The sequence below is a fragment of the Marmota marmota genome, unplaced genomic scaffold (genome assembly GCF_001458135.2).
Source record: "Marmota marmota marmota unplaced genomic scaffold, marMar, whole genome shotgun sequence".
Taxonomy (NCBI): Eukaryota; Metazoa; Chordata; class Mammalia; order Rodentia; family Sciuridae; genus Marmota; species Marmota marmota.
Genome location: NW_025999928.1, coordinates 2,949,057 through 2,973,757, shown reverse-complemented (window position 1 = coordinate 2,973,757; position 24,701 = coordinate 2,949,057). Strand labels below are relative to the sequence as shown.

At 35.1% G+C, this 24,701-nt stretch overlaps 1 protein-coding gene across 13 annotated transcripts in view; it reads left to right on the top strand.

The window, feature by feature from the left end:
* The first annotated feature begins 6 nt into the window (after positions 1 to 6).
* The window catches only part of Tut7 (terminal uridylyl transferase 7), a 59,155-nt gene continuing 34,460 nt past the window's right edge, over positions 7 to 24,701 (top strand). For 9 of the 13 annotated variants that reach the window (XR_007346544.1, XM_048800467.1, XM_048800469.1 and 6 more), the window contains exons 1-11: positions 7 to 145; positions 1,275 to 1,825; positions 7,523 to 7,704; positions 8,414 to 8,530; positions 9,032 to 9,209; positions 11,388 to 11,476; positions 13,063 to 13,114; positions 14,340 to 14,409; positions 15,220 to 15,346; positions 17,162 to 17,281; positions 22,110 to 22,259. Coding sequence is in view for 12 of the 13 variants with exons in the window: in XM_048800467.1 (XP_048656424.1) it covers positions 1,306 to 1,825; positions 7,523 to 7,704; positions 8,414 to 8,530; positions 9,032 to 9,209; positions 11,388 to 11,476; positions 13,063 to 13,114; positions 14,340 to 14,409; positions 15,220 to 15,346; positions 17,162 to 17,281; positions 22,110 to 22,259 (1,605 nt within the window). In the remaining variant the exon portion in view is untranslated. Of the gene's footprint in view, positions 256 to 298; positions 516 to 1,052; positions 1,072 to 1,274; positions 1,826 to 7,522; positions 7,705 to 8,413; positions 8,531 to 9,031; positions 9,210 to 11,387; positions 11,477 to 13,062; positions 13,115 to 14,339; positions 14,410 to 15,219; positions 15,347 to 17,161; positions 17,282 to 22,109; positions 22,260 to 24,701 lie in introns of those variants that run through there. The other 4 variants (XM_048800462.1, XM_048800461.1, XM_048800463.1 and 1 more) reach the window with 4 other exon arrangements.

The following is a 24,701-nucleotide window of genomic DNA, read 5'->3' as shown; positions in this document are numbered from 1 at the left end:
CGCGGCGGAGCGCCGGGGCGGGGGCACAGCCGGCCCCCAATCGCGCACAATGAGACAGCGCTGAGCGCCGGAAGTGGGACCGAAGGAAAACTCGGAGAGGGAGCCCAGCCGGGACAGGAAGAGGCGGGGGACCGCGGCGGAGGTGGTGAGTGCTCTGGGGCGCCTTCTCCCTGTGTCCCTCCTAGACTCGCCCCCTGGCTGGGTCTCCCGTGGGTTCCTTAGTCTCCAAAGTAGAGGTCGGGCCTGGCCACATAGGTACGTTGGCTCCATCCTGAGGCGGCCTCCTAGTCCAGTTTCGGTGTCTAGGGATCCTCCAGGCCGGATAGAACTGAGCTCTCGGGTTCGAGTCCGCCTTTTCACTTTGTGTCAGACTCTGCGAGGGTGGGAGAAGGGATTTGGGTCGAGACACTCGGCCCCGGCCCCCTGGCGGCTGGGGGGACCCCGGAATCCCATCGAAGTGGCGGGTCACTTCCTGCTTCCTGGTCCCCACGGTGGCTTCGTGGCCGGGACTGCGGGTACGCCTCCTACTTTTTCATCTCGGACGGTCAGGGGTGGAAACTGAGGCAGACCGGGGTGGGGCAGTCAAGACAAGAATCGAAAAGGCGTGGCATTCTTTAGAGAATTGCTGTTAGTGACAAAACCAAACTTGTTTAGTATTGAAGAATGAGAAATGGGACGGTTCTCTGGAGTTGTCCATTGGTCAGAAACCCAGTCCCTTTCATTAGTCCGGAGCCCAGCCCCTCTTGTAGCCCGAGAGATCAAAGCCGGTCTGTTCTGAAATGTGATGAAGCAACTAGAGTGGAGTTGAGAGGAAATGTAGTCTGTTTACATAAAGTTTTGGTTACTTTGTGTAACACTTTAAAGTAATTGCCAACTTAAAAAAATAGACTTTCAGGAGTTCTGTAGCAGTATTGGCTTGGGATGAGGTTTACTTTTGAAGTTTTCTTTGAAGAGAGGCGCTTTTGTATATAAGTAAAGCTTACCAATGTGATATAACGTTTTACTATAATAGTTTTCCGGATAAGAGGAGCTTTTCTTATTCACAGATTTAGTCTTCACAAAAAAAACTAGGTACGAATCCCATGATTGTAGGACTATGTCTCCTAACTTCTAGTGCAATGCACTGATTATTAGGAATGTGATAGAAATTTAATTAAAAGAAAAAAAGGAAAGGTTTCTTACACACTTTTGGGCATCAATATGATATGGCATTTTGTGTACTTGGTATCATATCTTGTTATATTTAATTGTTTTCCCGAAATGCCTTCTTTCAGGTGCAAAGAAAGAAAATTGAAGTCAAAGACCATGGGAGATGCAGCAAAACCTTATATTGTGAAGCGCAGTAAAGATCGAGGACCTGTTGATGATGATGATTTCAGAAGGGGTCACCCCCAACAAGATTATTTAATAATGGATGATTATGCTAAAGGCCATAGCAGTAAAATGGAAAAAGGCCTTCCGAAAAAAAAGCTAACTCCTGGGAACTATGGGAATACCGCGAGAAAAGGATCATACGCTGTTTCCAGCAATCCATATGCATTTAAAAACCCAATTTACAGTCAGCCCACTTGGATGAATGACAACCACAAAGATCAGAATAAGAGGTGGCTATCTGATGAACTTACTGGTAATTCAGACAATTGGAGAGAGTTTAAACCTGGACCTAGAATTCCTATCATAAGCAGACCAGGGAAAGATGCCTTTCAAGAAAGTGAAGATGGTTACAGGTGGCAAGATGGAAGAGGCTGCAGAACTGTAAGAAGACTGTTTCATAAAGACCTAACAAGCCTAGAGGCCATGTCAGAAATGGAAGCAGGAAGTCCTGGTAATGTGTTCCAACTTGTAAGGGTATAGCCCCAAAGTCAACAGTGTCTTATTCTTTTTCATCCAAATAAGTTTTATTTTCAGCAGTGAATTTCCAATTTTTCATAGTATATGTTTTCAGAAGTGTTAATTTATTTAATGTGATTATTTTAAGGTTTATAATCATGACATTTGGGCACCTCTAACACATTTCATATATTGGTCCTTTCAAAAGTTTACTTCACTGGGGGTGTAGCACATGCCTGCTAATTCCAGCAACTTGGTAGACTAAGGTAGGAGGATTGCAGGTTCAAGGTTACCTTTAGCAACTTGGCTCTCTCAAAATAGAAAAAATTTAAAAAAAGGGCTGAGGATGTAGCTCAGCGGTGAAACACCTCTAGGTTCAATCCCCCATACCAAAAAAAAAATTTTACCTCAAGGCTTATTTTACTTTAGTGAACATATTTTCATACAGTAAAAAATATGTTTTTTATAGAAGGAGGGTATCATATCCCCCTAGGGACCATAGCATAATTTCTAAGTGGTATTATGTATTTTCAAAATTATGTTTATAATTTTGTATTTAGGGCTGGAATTGTGGCTCAGAGCTAGAGTGCTCGCCTAGCACGTGCGAGGCCCTGGGTTCGATCCTCACCACCACATAAAAATAAATAAAGATATTGTGTCCAACTACAACTAAAAAATTTTTAAAAAATTGTATTTAAATAATGAACATGTCCATTATATAAGTGACAGTATAAAAGTAAAACAAAAAAGATTCAATGTGAAAACACAATATAGACTGAATATATTGCCTGCCAAAAGAAGGATTTGTCTTTTGGGTGAAGTATCAATCTCCAGAGGAGAACAACCCATGGTTTTTGTTTTTCAAGAGCTGTCAGGTGCAGTTAGTTGCATGCATCTGTAGTCCCAGCCCTGAGGAGACGGAGGATCACTTGAACCTAAGAATTGGAGGCCAGTCTGGGAATTCAGCAAGTCACCATCTGGGGGGAACTAGGGGTATAGCTCAGTGGTAGAACACTTACCTAGCTTGTGCAAGGCCATGGAGGGGTAGGGGTGAGAGGGTAAGCATGGCAACAGAGATTGGGAAACATGAGTTTAGAAAGTCAGAATACAGAAAAAAGCTTTGCTGTTTGTTTTCAGTAAATAACAACCCATTTCTAAGTGCCTTCACGTGCTTGATAATAATTACCGCAGAGTGATTATTTATACTTTTTTCTGAAAGGTTCAAGGTAGATAATGTCCATGTAGCAATGATTTCTATAATCAGGAAGGTTATTTTTATCTAATGGATATATTCACTGAGGTGAGGGGAAGTCATAAATTGGATGGGAAAAATGAAACATAGTATTTAAAAATGGGCTTTTATGTTTATTGGCTGAAAGTCTTTTGTAGTGACCATGTAGAATGAATTGTAAACTGTCCAAATCAAATTTTTTTTAAACTTTTTTTTTTTTAATTTAAATGTATTCAGGCAAATGTGGGTACTTTTCTAAGTCTCCAGATGCCTCTTTCTTCATGTTGTCTCAGTAGCCAGTTCATATATGTGTTACTTGCAAGGCACTTGAATTTGGGACTCATGCATATAGAATGCTTAAAAAGGAAAAGCTCTTTTTTTTTTTTTTAATCATTAGACAGTCTTAGTACAAAGTGAAAATCTCAAGCACTTGTTAATATTAAATGGGGGAAAAGGAAAAAGGAAAGTTAAAATTAATGCTAACATCAAGGAGCAGAGACAGAATGCAAGATTATAAAAGAATTAAAATAATAGGTAGAGGTAATACCTTAGCATTACATGTCGTTAAGCCTAAAAAGAACTTGAAGGAATTTTCTGATGGAGCACTGTTATGATATAACAAAGGTGGAATCACAGTTTTACAAATTAGGCAGTTGCAGTTTGGAGAGTTTAAATTTATCCACACTTGTTTATTCAAAGTGGTAGATGAGGAAGTAGAACAATAGTGGGGACTCCGTCGCCCTGGCCATTAAGTAATTCTCACTAGACCCAGAATCCAAATAGGGAAACTGAACATTTATTGATAATTTCTGGGCTTTTAGTTTTTGTTTTTCTTTTTTATATTGTATATTTGTATTTATGTATTGCAGTGTCCATGTGGAATGTGGACATTAAATTTAATTATCAATGCTTGTCTTTTATAAAAGAAAAAGTTGAAAAGCATTTAAAAATGAAGGTTTACAGATCAAAAATTTGCAGCTAGACAATACAAGGTGCCATTTGGAGACCCAAAAAGCAGTTCATGTATTCTTATTTGGTGTTAGGAATAACTAAGGAAGTTGTTCAAATTGAATAACTGTTATTCAGTTTAATATCTAAACTTTGCTCTTCATTTAAAGGATCCTAAAAAGGATCTCATTAAAGGGATCAAAATGTCCTTAAATCAAAATGTGTCTTAATAGAAGGATCTTATTGAAACTGTGAGAAAATATAATGAAAATAATGTTACTTTTTTTTAATACCATCTTTTCTGTTTATCAGTTTACATTACTGTTTCTACCTCATCCCTTAAATGTCCTAGGTTGCAATTTAACATATTTGGGAAAATGCCATTAATTATTTTAGCTGGAAAACATCCACTCAGATACACATGTCCTTTGTGAATGGGCTAATGGACCATATTCAAATAAAATCTGGGAAAATTCGAATACTAAATATAGAGAACTCTTATTACAATAAATTTGGAATGAGCTAGATGGTCTTCCTCCATTATGGGAATTTTTTAGCAATACCCAGTTATACCTTCTAAGAATCCCTCCAATGAGATTTTGACAGTTTATACCTGCAGGCCTGTGAGATTTAGTTCAGGAGGTTATACTGCTATCAGTTTCTAGTCTGTTCTAGATGTGAGTCTGTATGTGCCTCAAAGAGATTTTGTAGTAATTTTTATTTTTTCTGTTTCAAGATGAAAGGCCGAATTTCAGGATCCATCCATATTTTAATCTGTATTTCAAATCCCTTTCCTTTGACTTTGTCCCGTATCCTTGAACAGATTATTAATTCTCTTGGACTGGCATTGTCCCCATCTGTACAATGGGGAAAATATTAATATCCGTGTCAGGATTACTGTAGGGATTAAACGAGAGCAGCACACAGAAAATGCTTGCTTTACATCTGCCACATAATAAAATAGTAATGGTAGCTACTGTTATCATCATCTGGCAGAATTTCTGTAGCCGTGCTACAGATAAAAGTAATTGGAGTTAATCATGGTCTTTGGTGAGAGATGTCAATCCTTAGAAAATGACAGCAAATAGTTATATGGGAAAGCTTTTGTCAACAAGAGAAAGGAAGTTAATGAAGGAACTTGGTTACATATCAATTACTGTTGTGAATATGAGACTTTTCTAAAAAGGTGTTGCACATGTTGAAACTCTTTTTTGAGTATTTGCCTAAGTAAGAAGTTTCTGTCATGTTCTGAACACTGAAGTCAAATGTATTTATTTAGAAAAAGATACTAATAAAATAAATAAAGATTAAACTAATAATAATTAAATGAGAATGAACACATTTTTAAGTTAAGGGATGGTCATCTCAAAAATTTATTAAGACAATAAGTACTACTGGCTTTAAAAGTTTGTGATAATTGGGGGAAGAAGTATTGAGGTAGCCTGATGATTTCCTAGTCAAATACTATTAATCTTTTGATGTTTTATTTGCTCAGTCTTTTTTTTTTTTTTTTTTCAAGAATTAAGCCCAGGAGATCACCAGCACCACCAAAAAAAGAAAAAGAATTGAACCCAGGGTCACTTTACCACTGAGCTGCATCCCCAACCCATTTATTGGTTGATTGATTGACAGGGTTTCACAGAGTTGCTAAGGCTGGCCTTGAACTTGGGATCCCCCTGTCTTAGCCTCCCAAATTGCTGGGATTTTAGGCATGAGCCATAGTGCCCTGCTGCTCAGTCCATTTTGATTTTTTTAAGTGCATTTTTCCCTAATATTGTTTAGTTTTTAAAAAACTTTCACTTATTATAGAAGCTTTTTGTCAAATTTCATTACATTCATCTCATGTGTATTGAGCATATTGCTTACTATTTGTGTGTTAGAGTTCTTAGCTATAGTTTTGTGTATTTTTCCATGCTGTGGATTGAACCCATGGCCTCATGCATACTAGGCAGGTGCTCTACCACTGAGCTACATTCCCCAGCCTCAAAATAGCCTTTTTGAAAACTGGAGGTCCTATACTTCCATTGACACTGAATTTTTTTACAATTAGTTAATTCATTGTAATTTGCTCACTAGTAATGAGTTAATGAGTTCTGAAAAATTGAGAGGAATTTGCCTCATGCTGGGCAGTAGGTTTATATTTCCAAAAAGTAATTTGTATTAAACCATTGAACATGATTCCATCCACTTAACAGAATTTTAATTTGGAAAACAAATTTTAGTCATATTATTAATAACTTTATTTTTCTCAACTTATTGTTAGAAGTCACAGATGTACTTAAAACAGTGTTTATGGTTCAGTCTCACCACCATCTTCTCTTTCACAGGTTGAAAGTTGTAAACTTAAAAAAAAAAGAACTGATTCATTTATTCTAGAAATTATAGAAGTAACAGCAGGAGTTTATAAACAGATAAATTTTTGCTTAGAAAAAAGCCTTTATTTTAACTACCAATTGTTTTTTCCTTTGATATGCTAGGTGTGCAGGTGGCTCAAAAAATCTAAAATGAAAGTAAAAATAAAATGGGAAATGGTGCCCTCAGCAGATGAAATTTTATATTTCTTCCCATTTCTGGTAGACCCCAATTTTATGTCTTGAAAGGCTTAATTTACAACTAAATGATTTTTTTTTTCACTGCTCATAAGGATTTCTGAATTCTTGAGAAGTATACAATAGTGTCCACTTCACACTATTAAGATTGGTCACTTAAAAAATAAAAGCAAACGTGGGAAGTTTTCATTACTACAGATGTACTAACAAGTATAATAAAATATTAGGTATAATGTAGATTATATATGTTAGTATATAAAAGTATATTAGAAAATTCTAATATGGAATATATTAGAATTACATATATACTTGCCATCAGAGGATAATTTTTACTCTTGATTTAGAATGCTCAGCAGCATATCGGGAAGAAAGAAAATCAAATTGTATTATCAAAGCAGAATTCTTTCCTTTTTTTTTTTTTTTTGGTGCCAGGGATTGAACTGAGCGGCACTCAACCACTAAGCCACATCCCCAGCCCTATTTTGTATTTTATTTAGAGACAGGGTCTCACTGAGTTGCTTAGCACCTTGATAAGTTGCTGAGGCTGGCTTTGAACTCACAATCTTCCTGCGTCAGCCTCCAGAGCCGAGCCATTGGGATTACAGGCGTGTGCCACTATGCCTGGATAAATTTTTTTTTTCCTTCTTGTTTCTTCTTTTTATTGTTAGTGCACTTAATTAATAGTAAGGTTTGTTTTGACATATTCATAAAAACATATGACAGTTTTCTTCATTCCAGCAGAATTCCTTTGAAGTTATGGTATTTCTGTGGATTGGTATATCACAGATGATGTGCTTAGTGATTATTCAAACATTTTGTCCATGGAGATCCACCTTTCCCTTTGCTCTGTGTTCAGATGTGATTTATTCTGTCATGCCATTTAATTAATAAATAGGTAAATTCTGCTTTTTATCCAGAAGAGGTATAATTCAATATTGCCAATAATATTTTTCCCCAACTTAAGAAAACAAGAAGCAGCGGTCCAGACCCAGGAAACCAAGGAGGACTAGAAATGAGGAAAATGAACAGGATGGAGAGTTGGAAGGCCCTGTGATTGACGAGTCTGTGCTTTCGACAAAGGAGCTACTGGGCTTACAGCAGGCTGAGGAGCGTTTGAGGAGAGACTGCATTGACAGACTAAAAAGGGTAACAGCTATGAGCATGTATTTGCTAATAAAAATCCTTGTTCTGGTTTAAACTGTGTTAGTAATTGGAAATACCAGCTTTGATGAATTCGGAACCCTACTTTTTTAAAGTTAAAATAACAAGTGTTTATTTTTAACAGGCATATTATTCTGAAAATATACTAATGAACTTGCTATACCATGAAACCTCCTCCCTTAAATCTCTCCTTCCTCAGCCCCATCCTGTAAGAAATACTTTAGGATCAGGCTTCTCCTCTAATCACTTCCTGACTTCTCTAGGTAGTCTTCTTTTGTCCTGAGGAATCTTTTGGGATAATTATTGTACCCTGTTGTGGCACTTTGCATTGTCAAAAAGTTCCCCTTGTAATTCAGTGATTTTATTTCCTTCTGGGGGTTAAAACTTTTTTTCACATGTTCTGAAGTCCTAGGACCTGCCCATCATACAAATAAGCCTACCTCCCTTTTGAGGTATACTACTTGGATTATCAGTATTTAAGTATTACACATTGAAAAGTATATTCAGTATGAGGCAATAGAATTCCAAATAGTTGCAATTGTACTTAATTAAAAATTACTATTAAGATAGTGATAAAGCAAGACAGTAACATAGTATCGGTTTTTAAACTGAAGGGGAAATCATTTTTCTGGCTTATTTTTTTTCCCCTGGATGTTTGGAGATATACCTTTTGATTAATCTGTTTAAATTATAGCGACCACGAAACTGCCCTACAGCAAAATACACCTGCAAACTCTGTGATGTTTTAATTGAATCCATTGCATTTGCTCATAAGCATATCAAAGAGAAGAGGCACAAGAAAAACATTAAGGTAAGTTTTATGTGACCCAAACTGTTGTTTTTACCTATCAGTTGTCATTGTCATTTTTCTTCTCCTTAAAGCTATGAATATTAATAACTTTAATTAACTTCTTGAAATTGTTTTAACCAAAATACTTTTAATTAATCAGATGTGTTTTCTGGGCAGTCTTTTGAATTTCCTTAAGTATAAAATCAGGGTATAGGAAATCACAGTTAGGACCTATATGTGTCCTTATGACAGTAATAAAAAAAAATAATCAGACTGTCATTACTGGTTTTAATGCTCTTTTCTTACACTTTCTCCTTGTTCCTGCTTACTCTCTATTGTCACTGATCCAAATTATATGCATAAAGTGTGTATATGTTTGTTACAATAAAGACAAACACAGCTAAGATGAAAAGGAGGGCTAAAAACAGATTCCTGAAAATTCTATAGGGTGTTGTCTCAGTGAAACATAAAAGGTAAAACCTATGTATGAGCCATTTTTAATTTGAACATTGATCCTAAAAGGAGAAGCAGGAGGAAGAGTTGCTCACTACGTTACCCCCGCCAACACCCTCCCAGATAAATGCAATTGGCATTGCCATTGACAAAGTGGTACAGGAGTTTGGCTTACACAATGAGAATTTGGAACAGAGGCTAGAAATCAAATGTATCATGGAAAATGTGTTCCAGCACAAGTTACCAGGTATTTTCTAGATTTCTTTTTTCTACTTAGCTACTTAAAAGTAACTCGTTCATATTTCAAGTAATTTTCACCTCATAAAATTCATTTGTTATGTACTGAAGCTTTTTTCCTTAGTGAGTATGTTTGTTGTTGTTGTGTTTGGTTGTTATTTCTCCTGGCTTCTCCAAAGGTAACAGACTTTAAACATTCATTGCCACTGTGAACCTGTTTTCATTATAAATATTATTCTCTTATAAAATTCAATATGGTTAATTGCCCTATATTGGGGCACTGTGGGACTCTTGTATGTATTTGTTTACCTTTCCATCTGAATTGACAGAATACTTTTTAATTAAAATAGCTGGGCACAATGGTGCAAATAATCCCAGCAGCTCAGTAGGCTGAGTCAGGAGGATCTAAAAGAGCTTTGAAAAACTAGTTTATAAATAATTTTATAATGGGTTTTGTGTGCTGTTCAGTTGATATTTTGAAATTATATCTATTTTTATTTTAATTTTTTGAGACAGAGGTCTCACTGTGTCACCCAAGCTCACCTTGAACTCCTGGACTCAAATGATCCTCTTGCCTCGGCCTCCTGAGTAGCTGGAACTACGGGCACACACCACTGACTTGCATTATTTTTCATGTAGACTTTAGTGCAAAATAGGGGAGGGAATACAATGTTTGGAGTAAACTGCTTATAAAAATTTAAGGCTGGGTATGGTAAATGCTTGACACCACAGCTGCTAGTCTTGATAGGAACAACCCTTGCCAATGAAAGGTCATTGGCCTTCCTATTTAGATAAATGATTGGAATAGCTTAATCATCCTCAATTTTGCCATAAATAAGAATTATCTGTGGAGTCATGGACAATTACTTTTAGAAAATTTCACAAGTGATTCTGATTCACAGGGCTAGACTCATTATTTATGTATATATCACCTTATAATTCTTTAAACTATTTGTTCCTGGAGATCATGCAAGTATTTATAACATGTATACATGGATACATATACATATAATTTTTATAAGAATAGGAGGGAAGTTCAACTCATTTCAATACATAGGTATTTCCCAAATAGTAAATTTTAATTTCACTGATTTTTGCTATGAAATTCCATGTAAAATTAAACTTTTTTATAGAAAACTCCTATTTATCAATTTTTGCAGAACTGGGGGATTAAACCTAGGGGATTAAACCATGTGCTAGGCAAGTGCTCTACCACTGATCTACATTCCCAGCTCTATCTATCTATCTATCTATTTATTTATTTTGAGGCAGGATATTATTAAGTTGCTCACACTGGCCTCCTTATCCTCCTGTGTCAACCTCCTGAGTCACTGGGATTGTAGACATGGACTGTCACACCTGATTTGTTAATAGAAAACTCTTGAAGCCAGGTATGATGGTTCACAACTGTAGTCCCAGCACTTAGGAGGCTAAGGCAGGAGTTTGAGTCCAAACTGGACAACATAGTAAGTCCCCATCTGAAGAAAAAAATATGCATCTTAAACCCCAAAGAAATCATTTGAATTGGCAAACTTGAAGGAAGAAAATGTACTCTTGATAAGAATGGGTAATATTTTGGCAAAAATAGTAAAATATTGAAAATAAATTCCATAAATACATACGGAAGATACACATGTGAACACTTATATCCTCCTCTGAAAAGGAAATGTATACTGCCTAGCATATTAAGATATCGGTTATATTGTAATTATTTTGCAAGTTTTTCTCAAGGGATTGCATTATATCAAATACTTTTTGTTTGTGAGTAATTTGTATTATAAAATAAGTAACAAAAAATATTTGCATTAGCTCTTGACTATACTATAAAGTTTATAAGTGTAAAATAGACATCCCTTTTCAGCTTTCTTATTTTGAAAATTATTGCCAATAGTTTTCTACACAAAATGCAAGAGTGATAAAATAAAAATTTTTATTTAAAGTGTTTTGCAACTGACTTGAGATCAATAGTCATTAAACCAAACCAGTCATTGCTGTCTTCCCTGTTACATAAAATTAAGGGATGAGCAAATAGCCACCTATTCCTGTCCTTTGTTGGTGACATACATTACAGTTTTGCTTTTGTATGTAGTTTTAATTGATGGTTCATTCCTGAAATAGCAGTGTTTTGTTACAACTTTTTGAGAAATTTTACTCTATTTATGCCTTCTATGTATTTATTTATTTGTAGATTGTTCTCTAAGATTATATGGGTCTTCCTGTAGCAGATTGGGTTTCAAAAATTCGGATGTAAACATTGACATTCAATTTCCAGCCATTGTAAGTACAAAATGAAATGTTGAAATTTTCAGTGGTATGGAAATTCTTTCTTTCAAATTGTCTTTATTTCAAATTGAACTGTGTGTGAATATATTTTAGATGCGTAAAGATACTTTAATGGTGACACCTATTTTCTTAAAAGTTCCATTTTTATGTCTTGCCTGTTTTCAGCTTCAGGTTCAGAGAATTCTTATGCTCCATAGATTTTCAATCTTGTTTATTTTACACTACAGATCTTTCATACTTACTTGTAACACTGGTTTTCTAACCATGTGAATCTTATGGGGATATTTAGGTTTCTGTTAGCTTGGAAAGCTTAAATTCTTGGTAAAATCAACTTTCCATTAATAGGAAAGGAATTCAGGTTTTAAACAGTGTAGATTTTTAAACATTTATGATCTGAAAGCTTAATGAGCCTCTGAATTTCCTATTTTTATATATCAATTTTGTTAAAATATTGTTTTTTTTTGAACAGCCACACCCAGCCTCGATTTCTGGGTTAAATGTAATTCAAAAAGACATTGACAGTCAGAATTTTAAAACTGGAAGGAACTTAAGTAGATTATCTGCTTACCCACTTCGTCATTCTCATAGGTCAGTTTGCAGAAGGTGTATCCTACTTTGGTTACTCATTAAAAGTATAGACTCTGAGATTCCACCCCCAGATATTCTATTTTATAGCCTCTTGTTCCTTGCTCTGAGTAATGTAGTTACTTAGTCAGCTAACCAGTGGATTTTTCTCTTCTTTTAATCTTAAATTCTGATCAGTGAAATTACTAACCATAGCAGTTATTTTGTTCTGACATCATTCATTCATTCATTTAACAAATATTCACTAAGTACCTGTTGTATGGCAGGTACTATACTCGATTCTAAAGGAAAAAACAAATGCAGTTTCTCTTTCACAGAACGCATATCTAGTTAAGGAGATAAGTAGTTACTTATATTATTAATTATAATGAGAGTTGTGCAGAAAAATAGGGTTCAATAACAGAAAACAGGAACTGTGAAGAGATGCCACAGTCATGGAGGCCTCATTGAAGAGGGAACATTTAAGCTGAACTCTGATTAGGATGGAAGGTAGGCTGAAGCCCCATATGCAGGATCTCATAGGCCATGGTAAGAATTTTACTTTGATCTACAGTCAGTGAAAAGTCATTGATACGTTTTAAGAATCCAGTTCATGATTTTTAATGGTTTTGATTCCACTGTGGAACAAGATTTAGAGTTGGAACCAGTAAGCTATCTGTTGTAATAGTCTTACAGAGTGAGAGGAAATGTCATTAGTAGTGTAACAACTTCCAGCTACCACTTTGAGATTTTCTAAAAAGCTAATTACCTCAAGAATTAATTAACCACAAATTAAATGTATAGTAGGTCTCTTGCCCACACTCATCCTCATTTGGTTTTCATCTGTCTTTCTGTCTTTGACATACATAGACACTGCATAATGATTAGTTCTTTATTCTGGTACCAATGTTCATTTCTAATTTGGGAAACAATATTGGGAACTTTAGACTGTGTATTTTATCATGAAGCAAAATTATTTAGGGATTATTTCATGTATTCATTCATTTATTTCCTAGATGTCTCAGCCAGATGTCCTCTTAATTGTTCAAGAATGTTTAAAGAACAGTGGTAAGGTCAAATGCTTTGTACACTTTGCTCTTAATATTTTCTTTTCTCTATAAATTTTATATAACTTATTACTCAAACTCTGAAAATAGAAACTCATATGCTTTTAAAGTTTTTTTTTCTTTTGCTTTTTTGTTACATTATAATTCTACGTAATAGTGGAATTCATTACGCCTTATTTGTACAGGCACATAACATAATTTGATTAATTTCATTCCCCAGTAACTTTCCTTTCCCTCCCTTCCTCTCTCCCTCTTAAAATTATTGATAAGTGTAATATCCAAAGCAAAAAAATTAAAGCAAATGGCCATGATTTATTAACTAGCTAGCATTCTAGTAGTAGTTCTATGTCTCAAAGCTTTTAGCTTGCTGATGACATCACTATAAAGATTAAATGAGGGCTTGGGCTGTAGCTCAGTGGCAGAGCACTTCCTACCATGTGTGAGGCACTGAGTTTGATCCTTAGCAATACATAAAAATAATATACATAAAGGTGTTCTGTCCATCTACAACTACAAGAAAAATTTTTTAAAGCTTAAATGAGTCTTAGAGTGTGACGAAGAAATGCAAAATATGCATAATTTAGTCTTGAGAGTAAAATTAAAGAATAATATACTGTATCCAGTGGTTCAAATTAATGTTTTATAAAGGTGCAGTAAGTGTGGCCCAATCCTGATTAATGAATTCATAAATAGTTGTTCCCATGTAAGTTTATCCGTTGCCTTTTCCAATATACTATCCAACTTAGAGCTTTATGACTTTTTTTGCTTTCATAACCTCACTAATTTTCCCTTGAAGTAGTCATCCCCTGTCCTTTTTGTTTTGATTGAATAAAGCATTTAAATATTTTTTTATTTTAGTCAATACATATTTTGACACTGAAGATTTCAGTAGCCTTTGTATCAATGTTGTTTTTAAATCATATGTCTATATTTCTAATTAGGTTACCCTCATAATATTTAAATATTGTGATCCACTGGCGTAGTTACTTTTAATTAAACATAAGCTTTATAAAATAATGATTTTAAATTAATGTGATTACTTGATTCTTGAATATAACATTTTTTTTCTTTTTTCAAATCCCTTCAGAATTTTATTTAGTAGTTGTCTTTCAAAATGGCTGAATAGATAAGCCACACATGGTACTTGGGTACTTGTACTTTATCTCATTTTGCTTGTAACAAAGCTTTAATTAACCTACTTAACATGTGTTTTCTTCTTTCCTCAGACTCCTTTATTGATGTTGACGCAGATTTCCATGCAAGGGTACCGGTGGTAGTATGCAGAGAAAAGCAAAGGTCTCTGTTTCTTTAAGCTGATCATTAGCTATCAGCTTGCCAAAAGCACAAGGACTTTGCTAAATCTTAATTCCAACTTTGAAGTTATAAGCTATACCTTATATGGTTATCTCATGTTTCTTACTAGCATTCTGTCTATACTTTGGCATTTGATGCAAGAGAGGGAAAGAAATCTTATTTTAAAAAGAGTAAAATTACCTAGAGGGAAAAATTATAAGGAAGCATTTGACCCATTTTAACTAAGTAAAAAAACAACCTCATCAAATGGTTACTTGCTCTAATCACTTTTTACTTGCCATCCTTTTTACCAGCATTTGTGGCAGTGCTGAATAGCTGTTAATGTGACCTCCCCTGTATAGGTCTCCCTCCATCTGGAAACATAACTATCACTCCCATGAATGGGTGGCTTATAAGCAATAATGACTCTTCACCAACAGATTCCTTAACTCTTGTAAAAACACCATTTGAAAAAATGAGACAAGTCATGCTCCCATTTGAAATATTTCATAATATTTTCCTTATTTGCATGTTCCCCCCCAAAATAATTTTAGCATATTAAAACAGAGTTCTTCTGAAAATATAGTTTGTTCAATAAGTAACTGTCGTGTCTTTTTTTTTTTTTTTTTTTTAATTCAGTATTTTTAAATGACCTATGAAGATGTAGGGAGTTTTAGGGTTTTTTTTTTTCCATTTTTTAAAAAAGTTATTATCAGTGTAAATTAGCTACTGGTGTAAAAATGTACTGATACCTATGTAACACACCTTTTTCTCTTTCTTTTTCATTCCCAACTTCACCGGCACACCCACCAGTGGTCTTCTTTGTAAAGTGAGTGCAGGAAATGAAAATGCTTGTCTGACAACAAAGCACTTAACTGCACTCGGAAAACTAGAACCAAATCTGGTTCCTTTGGTGATTGCATTTAGGTACTGGGCAAAGGTAAGTTAGACTTCATTAAATGCATGTGTGTATTCTGTGAACTTAACTGCGCTTTAATTTTTACTGGGTTCATTTAACCTTAAATGTTTAGAAAAATACCTATAGACATCAAAAGAGAAAGTATCTGAATATTGGAATAGAAACACTATACAGAAGGAAAATTTAAGGTTTCTGTTTCATTACAACAGTATTGCTTAAAAGATCAAAATGACTTATAATGCTTATTAGAAGTCAGATTTGGGTCAAATCCCAAAGGATGTAGTCAAAGAATTTACAATCTTAACTAGTTTCCCAGGGTAATACTTAGGCACTGTAAAGTTTTAGAAAATAATTCTCATAACCATTTTCAAGAAGAAATCCAAGGATTACATAAAGAAATGAAAAATACTATATCTGGTCTTGCCTATATCTACAATGTTTTAAATACATTCTCCCAGTTGATATGCTGTAATAATCATTAGAGCACTTAATATTCCCCCATAGTATAAGGTCAAATCATAATGATAAAATTGATATTCTATAAGGTGCCTTATATAAAGAAAAGCAAAAATCTTACTGATTGAGGTATAACAGTGATAAGAGATAGTTCCAATTTCTTGGATCCAGGATCAACACAGGATACCCCACTCTTGCTGGATGAATTAATAATTACAATATGCTCCTCTTTGAAAACTCTCTTCTGCTTCATCACTATGTAGGCCATGCTCTTTTAGGTGTTATTTTAATTAGTACTGATGGGTTTGCCAACATTCTCTCCCCAAATTGCCTTTGTGACCAAAGCATGCATTTGCAGGACTGTAAAAGTTGAGAGGACCCTTAAGCTAAGCAAAATCAGTTGGAACTGAACGATCATTTGTATTTCATTAACATGTGTCTTAACTAAGTGAGTGGATTTATTGTAGATGTCAAAAAAATGAAACAGTAAATAGTATTTTAGGGCCTTCCATGAGTAAGTTAACAAGATTAAATATTTGAAATTGAAACTCTTTCAAAACCACAGTATGTGGTTACTGCAAAGGAATAGGAAGTTGTCTATTTGTATCACTTTGCTGGGGGGGAGGGATTGTTGTTGCTTTGTTTTTTGGTTTGTTTGTGGAGTTGGTGATCAAATCTTGAGCCTTATACATGCTGGACAAGTGCTTTACCACTGAGCTATACCCCTGCCCTTTATTGTGCTGCTTTATTCAGAATAATCACTATATATCATATAATATATGTGTATTAGTCAGGGTTCCCTAGAGGAACAGAATCAGCAGGAAGTATAATTACAAAAAGAGAATTTCTCAGGCGACCAAAAGCTAGATAGTCCACAGTGGTCATCTACAGGCAGAGAGCTGGAAGAACCAGCAACTGCTCAGTCCAAGGAGCTGAAGCCCCAGAACAAGTGCTATCCCAAGCTGAGACTGAAGGCTTCTGGAGAATCACTGACAGAATCCACTTTGGAAGAGTGAAAAAGTGAGAGCCCCATATCATCAATCACGGCTGCAGTCAAGAACTCGATCATGAAAAATCAAGCTTGTATCTGCTGTTGCTGTCATGTTCTTCCATCTTTTATTTCATCCAAACCATCATTTTATTGTATGGTGCTGCCCTCACTTAGGGAGGGTCTCCATTTTATTTGGCTGTTCCACATGCCAGTTATTCCTAGACACACTGTCATCAACACACCTTCTGGTTTCTCTTAATCCAATCAAGTTGACAATTCTAATTAACCATTACAATATGGGAATGGGTTGCAGGTTTTAGGCCAAGTTATTTAAATCACAAACTTGATGCAAAAAAAAAAATGCAAATTCTCTTTTCTCTCACTTATAGCTTTGCAGTATAGATCGCCCTGAGGAAGGAGGCCTGTCACCTTACGTGTTTGCCCTTATGGCCATTTATTTTCTTCAACAGAGGAAAGAACCTCTTCTGCCAGTTTATCTAGGCTCATGGGTATGAAACTTTTTTGCTTATATATCCGATTGATTGATTATAGATCTACAATTCCTTATGCATAATTTCAAAATTTAAAAAGCTAACCAGAAGTAAAATAGATTTGTTTGTTTTACTGGTATTCACATCTTTCATTGCTGAAATGTTAATATGATTACAAGATGCCGATCTATACCTTGCTAGGGCTATTACTACATTTTTAGCCTATAAATCTTAGTTTTTGAAACACCTGTGGACCTGAAGATTTCAAACAAGAGACTTTGAACCTATGTTAAGTTTATCTTTTGACACATTCTTTGGGTACAGCACTCTAATTCGATACTTAAACTTATATATCATCTTCAGACAGTATATGAAGCATTTGTCTCTCTGAAATGGACTTCAATTCATGTACGTATGAATGAATGAATGAATGAATGAATGAATGAATATGAATTTTTGCTATGTTGCCTAGGCTAACCTCAAAATCCTTGGCTCAAATGACCCTCTTGGCTTAGCTTCCTGAGTAACTGAGTCTACATGCATATACTACCATGACCAGTGTAGCTTACTTTCTATTTCTGGTTTTTTGCTTCTCTTTATATCCCATGACCTGTAAAACAATAAAAGCATCAAGATTACTAACTATACAAGATGCAGAGCTTATAGTCAACTCTTCAATAATATTTTGGTTTTATCTTTAAGGTGAATTAGACTTTAATAATGTAATCTGGAGGGGCTGGAGTGGTGGCTCAGTGGTAGAGTGCTTGCCTAGCATGTGTAAGGCACTAGATTCAATTCTCAGTGCCGCATATAAATAAATAAAATAAAAAGCTCCACTGACAACTAAAAAATATTTTTAAAAAACAATAGTAATGTAATCTGGATAAATTAAAGTTGAGGAGGCTGAGGCAGGAGAATGATGAGTTAAAGACTACCCTAGACAACTTAGCAAGACCTGAAAAAAATTAAAGTTGAGTTTATTTGAACCACTATGGAAATTTGTCTAGAGGTTTCTCAAAAGACTAGTAATGGAACCACAGTGTGACTAGCTATACCACTCTTTAGTACTTATCCTAGAGAATTGAAGTCATTATACTATAGTAATACATGCACACTCATGTCTATAGCAGCACAATTTATATTTGCCCAAACTACTGAACCAGCCTAAGTGTCCATCAGCAGATGAATAGATAAAGAAAATGTGGTATTTATACACAATGGCATTTTATTCCACCATAAGGATAAATAAAATTTGTCATTTGCTGTATATGAATGGAACGTGAGAACATTATATTAAGCAAAATAAACCAAACTCAGAAGGTCAAGGGTTGTATGTGATCTCTCATGTGTGGAAGCTAGAGAGGAAAAAGGAAAAGAAAAGTGGGGGTAAGGAAGTCGTATGAAAATCAAAGGGAAATCAGAGTAGAGGAAAGGGACCAGGGGGTGGGAAGGGGAAATACTAAAGAATGACATTAGCCAAATTACATTGTTATATTATATGCGTGTGCAAATACATAACAACAAATCCCAGTTATATACAACTATAATGCACCAATAAAAAAATGTAGAAAAAAACCATAAAAAACAATTGAGTTGATTTGTTTAATAAGTCTAATAAGAAGCCACTGAAAGGTCAAAATTATGCTATTGCTTCTGGAACCATTTTTAATCTCTACATGTTTATCTTGGTATATTCTTATGTGTGTAGGTATTTTATAGAAAGCCTTATTTACTGAAAAGCTTACTTTTACACATTGAATATTTTCACTGCTTTTTGTCTTACTTAATAGCACACAGTCTTCTCTTGAAGACCATGGTATCACATGCCTGTAATCCTAGCAACTCAGGAGGATAAGGCAGGAAAATCACAAGTTGGAGGCCAGCCTGGGCAATTTAAATCCTTTCTCATAATTTAAAAAATAAATAAATAAAAGGGCTAAGGATCTTGCTCAGTGGTAAAGTGTCCCTGGGTTCAATCCCTAGTCCCCCCCCCCCACACACACACACAAAGTATGTTCTAGAGTGGTAGTTCTTATCTGTAGGCATATTTGTGTGTGTGTGTGTGTGTGATTTTAGACATATTTTTTTTTTATATTTAATAAACAGAATTAAGTGGAGACTTTGTCTAGCAGGCCTCAGTAATAAAAAACTGAAGTAGAATAAACTACTTGCAAACTTTATCCTGACACAAGGGATTAAAGTATGCTCTATATCTTAGTTGTCTAATGGTAACTCTTTGTAGCTATGACACTGAGAAGAAAGGATTCAGGGCTACCAAGAGGGTATCTCTGCCAGATTACTCTCCTTCCAAAAAGAACAAGAGAACAAAGTCATCCACACCCTAGAAGGAATTTGGTAAACTGTTTGAAGTTTTCCTTTCATCTTGTCCCAAGAGAGAGAGGAGTTTAGGATGGGACCAAAACAGTTGGACCCAAAAGGGCCTGGAAATAAATTGGATATTTGGCTTTGCACATAAATGTCTTACTGAGTAAGAGCTGCCTTTTCATGTGTACTGATCCTCTCTAAATAATCATTTGTCAGTGATGTGAGGATGTAGGACAAAAGCTGTTTCTCTTCCTTAAGAGTAGTATGAATACTTTATTCCAAGGCCAATGTATAATTTCCTTTGCAGTGAAACTGGAAACTCTCTGAAGCAACTCTGAATTTATTTTGATTGTATCATTTAACTTTTTTCCCAAGACTTAATGACAAAAACAGATACATGATGATCAAACACTGGGTTGACTCTATGGATCAAATAATCTACTTAATGAACCAAAAAATCTACTTAATGAACCAAAATGATCTGCAGGTTATAAACTATACAGGCATTGGTTTAGTGGCTGCTGCCAGAAGCTTAATCAAGAAAAGTAAATAAAGCAAATGAGGGGGAAAGGAATTAATATTATTCTTACCAGATATTTCACCTACATCACTTCTGCAGAAACTCCTTCAAGGTCCTCACAATTAAAGTACTTATGTACACTAGTCATTGTACCAGGCCTTGAAGAGAATATAAAAATGAACAAGACTAAATTCTCTTATCAGGAAATTTAGTATATTGTGCCCCTGTGCTCTGATTTATCTTTCTCGAGGTTTTTAGCCTCTCTGCCCAGTTGTACTCAGATCTCTTCCACCTTGGCTAGGATAATCTCCAATCTTTTACTCCCAGTCAGATTTCCCATTGTATTGTTATTAGATCTTGATACAATTGAAGTTAATCATAATGGGCATTGAATTAAGAGTGAAAAGCAGGAAGATACTAGAAAAAAAATTAGTAGAGCAGAGTCTAAATAAGATGTGGAAGTTGAGCCATATAATTGACTGATAGCAGGAAGAGTATTCCAGGCAGAGGGAAGAGCAGATGTTAGTTCCAAATCAGAAGGATAGACTATGGTTCTGAGAAACAGCCAAGAGCCAGATTACATAGACCCTGGAAGGACTGAATTTTCTCTGAAATAAGAAGGAAACCACAATGAGCAGAAGAGTGTGACACGATGTCTTATGTTTCAGAGGGATCACTCTTTGGGGTAGAAATAAATTTGGAAAACCTTATCCATACCTCATCTCACAATTTATTATGTTCACTAACCTGTTTATTATGTAATGAGTCCATTATATAATAAAAAAAAGACCTGTTCAACTCTGTTAATATTTCTCAGAACTTTGGAGCCCAGACCATTTTCTTTTGCATTCATTAATAGCACATTAAACTGTATTTTGAAACCTTTGGGCTTAACTAGAATTTAAAATATTGGAAATAGTTTCCAGCCAGGCACAATGGCCTATGCCTGTAATCCTACCTACTAGGTAGGCAAAGACTTGTGGATTGCAAGTTCAGGCCAGGCTAGGCAACTTAGGGATACTGTATCTCAAAAGAAAAACAAAAAGATCGATAATACCGTTCAGTGGTAGAAATCCCCTGGGTTCAATTCCTAGTACTATGAAAAAAGAAAAATTCTAATTAGGAGAATTTAGTTTTTATAATTATATCTCTACAATACTGATAATGACAGTTTCTTGGATTTATTGAGTATTTCTACATGCGGCATATATATCAGAGCTGTCCCATGAAGGAAGTTCTAGTGCTATCCCATTTTACTAGAAATTGAGACCTAAAGAGAGTAGGTGCCTGGAGGATCCAAGATTTGGGACCACTGAGTTTTACTCCAAAACTCATGGCTTTAGTCACTATGCCATGTTGCCTTCTCAGAAATTTTGTTGTTGTAACTTTTCGGTTTGGTTTTGTTTTGTTTTACAGTGCTGGGGATTGAACCAAAGGCTTTGCTATGGAAGTGCTTTACCACCAAAGTACATCCTCAATTCAGAATATTTACTAAAGAATTATAAAGGGTTGAAGGTGTAGTTAGTGGTAGAGCAAAAATTTGCCATTTCTTTTGCAAATCAGAATCATCAGAATCTTCTTTTTTACTTTGATTGCAGATTTTGTTGTTGTTGGGTTTTGTTTTGTTTCATTTTTTGGTGCTGGACATTGAATCCAGGGTTGCTTAAACACTAAGCAACATCTCCAGCCCTTTTTAATTTTTATTTTGAGACAAGGTCTCACTAAGTTGCCTAGGACCTTGCTAAGTTGCTGAGGCTGGCTTACAATCCTCCTGCCTCAGCCTCCCTAAATGGCTGGGATTACAGGCATGTACCACAGAACCCAGCTAAAAATATTTTTAAATTTATGTTTATCTTAAAAATATTCCACAAACAATATCTTTTATATTTTCAGTGAACTTGGAATATATTAACTTTTTTCATTTCTTCAAACATATTAAATGCTCAAATCAATACAAAAATGGTTTCTACCTTATAATAATAGATGTCTACTTTTTCCTAGATTGAAGGATTCTCATTAAACAAACTTACGAACTTCAACCTTAAAGACATTGAGAAAGATTTTGTGGTCTGGGAATACACTGATAATGTTGGGGATACAAACACAGCAAAAGAAGAGTCACCAAAAGAAAGGCCAATTAAAAGGGGGCAGGTCTGTTCTCTTATTTCTAATTTTACGGTTGATTTTTATTTTAGTTATCAATTGTGGTGTTTATGAGTTAGTCAGTTTTCCTGTTTTTCCTTAACTATCTTAAGTATTTCATGGTTATTTCATTTCCTAATCTGTTTAGTCCATTGAATAATCAACATGAAAGATTTTTAAAAATTATGAAAAGATTTTTAAAAGTAATGTGGAAAGATTTTTAAAAATTGATCATTAAATTTATTTATATGGTTTATTCTTTGTACAGAGGCCTTGGAAAAATACTGAGAATTCAAAGAAAAATCCCTGTGTATCTTCAAAAGAGTTAGGTCTTAAATTGTATTTAAGGTTTAAATCTATGGAATGTTAACTTCAAAGGACTGAAATAACAGTAAATAAGCATATGATTTAATGTACTGGTCCCATACTATTGGAAATGCATAAAAAAATCTATGTGTAAAGAATTACCATTAGAGTTTCCAACAAAAAAAAATTTGTGCACAGATTATACAGGTCGCACTATTCTGTCCCAAATTGGTGAATGGTCCTAGATCCCAATGACAGTAATATTCATGAAATAATTCTGATGCCAGAAATCTAATCCCATCTGTATACAAATAAGTCATATCATTCCTCCAGTCTGTAGTTTACTTGTTCCTAAAATGAAGAGATAGTGGTGAATCATAGATTTTCCGGTTGTGTTTCCTAGAATTCTTAAGCATTGGAGCAGGAAGGAGGAGATGCCACCCCAGCCTTGCTGGCACCAGAACAGCACCACTTTTGTCTGTTTTCTATTGGGGGTTCCAGTGTGGATAAGAGCACAGGCTGTGGAGCCAGATATACAAATATTCTCAGTTCTCCCACTTATATGTCCTTGGCAAGTTACTTAATTTTTCCATGCCCCAGTTTCCTCCCTGTAAATGAGGATAATATTAGTACCCTCTCATAGGGTCATTGATTTATAGAATGCTTAACTCAGTGCCAAGCATGTGGTAAGCACTCAGGAAATGTTACCTACACTATTCTTACTTTATTCAAAAAAGAAATGTTCCCTACTTCTAAACAATTTTATTGACGATAATCTAGATATTTTAAAGTTCCATGTTAAAGTGTTTTCAAGTCATTTCAGTGAGATGCTTAAAAATCCTTTGTAAAGCTGAAAAAGGCTGTGGATGAGAGGTGAAATTTAATAAAGCTTTCAATTTCTGGGGGTTTCCTTTGTGTCCTCAATTCTAGTATTTGGGACCCAGACAACTTCCAGTATCTATCAGTTCTGCCTTATAAGTCTACCTACCAGATGACTTTATCTTACTCTAAGACCCTTTGTGGTTGAGATTTATCCATGAATAAACTACTATACCACTTGTTTTAAAGTCTGATTTAGTAAAGTGTGATTGGAGACAAATTTGTATACTTAAGGAAAGAATTTTTTCAGTGTGAATTATAAGACTAATGTGAAGAAAAAGCTATTTCTGTAAGTCCATTTAATGCTTTTCTTTTATATTTTTATGTTCTTTGGAGAGGTTAGTCATGCTGCCACATCTGAAATTAAGTGAGCTCTAGACTTTGTAGAAGTTGCATATGCTGTGGTGAGAAAAACAATGTATTGGGGTCAGAACAAGTTCTCACGCCACTTACAAGCAGTGCAACCTTCTGACAAGTCACGAAAACTTTTGGGGCTTCAGTTCCTTTTAACATGTGGACTTCTTCACTAGATTACCTTTAAGAGCATCTTACTGTTGTGACATTGTTTCAGTGATATATGAATTTCTTGTACTTAAAGACTACCTGAGTGAAAAAATACAGAAAGCAACCAAGTCTGCCAGATGCTTTCCCTTGTTTCTGATTTAATCCTCATAACTATCCTGTGTTATAGGTGGTATCATCCCTACTCTGCAGATAATGATAGCGACCATTTTTTGAACACTGTGTGCCAGGCACTGTGCTAAGCACTTTACAGACACTATCTCACTCAGTCCTCCCAAGAACCCAATGAGGTGGGTACTATTATCCCCATTTGTCAGATGAGGAAACCAAGTCTTAGGTTATAGACATTGACCAGGATCATACACGGCTAGTACTTGGCAGAGTTTGGATTTCAAACTAAGGTTGTTCCAATTCCAAAGCCAGTTCACTTAACCATTGTGCAATACTGCTAGTCTGAGAGTGAAAAAACACTAAATTACAGAGCAATCAAGAGCTATGAAATGGCAGAATCACTGTTTGGGCCCTTTTTTTCCCCCCCCTATTCTGAGTTCTGTGTATTTCCCAAAATATTATAGGAAGTATGTTATTTGAACTTGTCAAGTCAGTGACTGTAGAACTAGTATCAATTTCTATTATAGTTATTTGACTTTAATTGCCACTGGCAGATTTAGTGTACTTATGTAGCATATCAGGGCAATGAGAGTATTGGTTTTCTTTTTCTCTGTCTTTAGCTACTATACATTT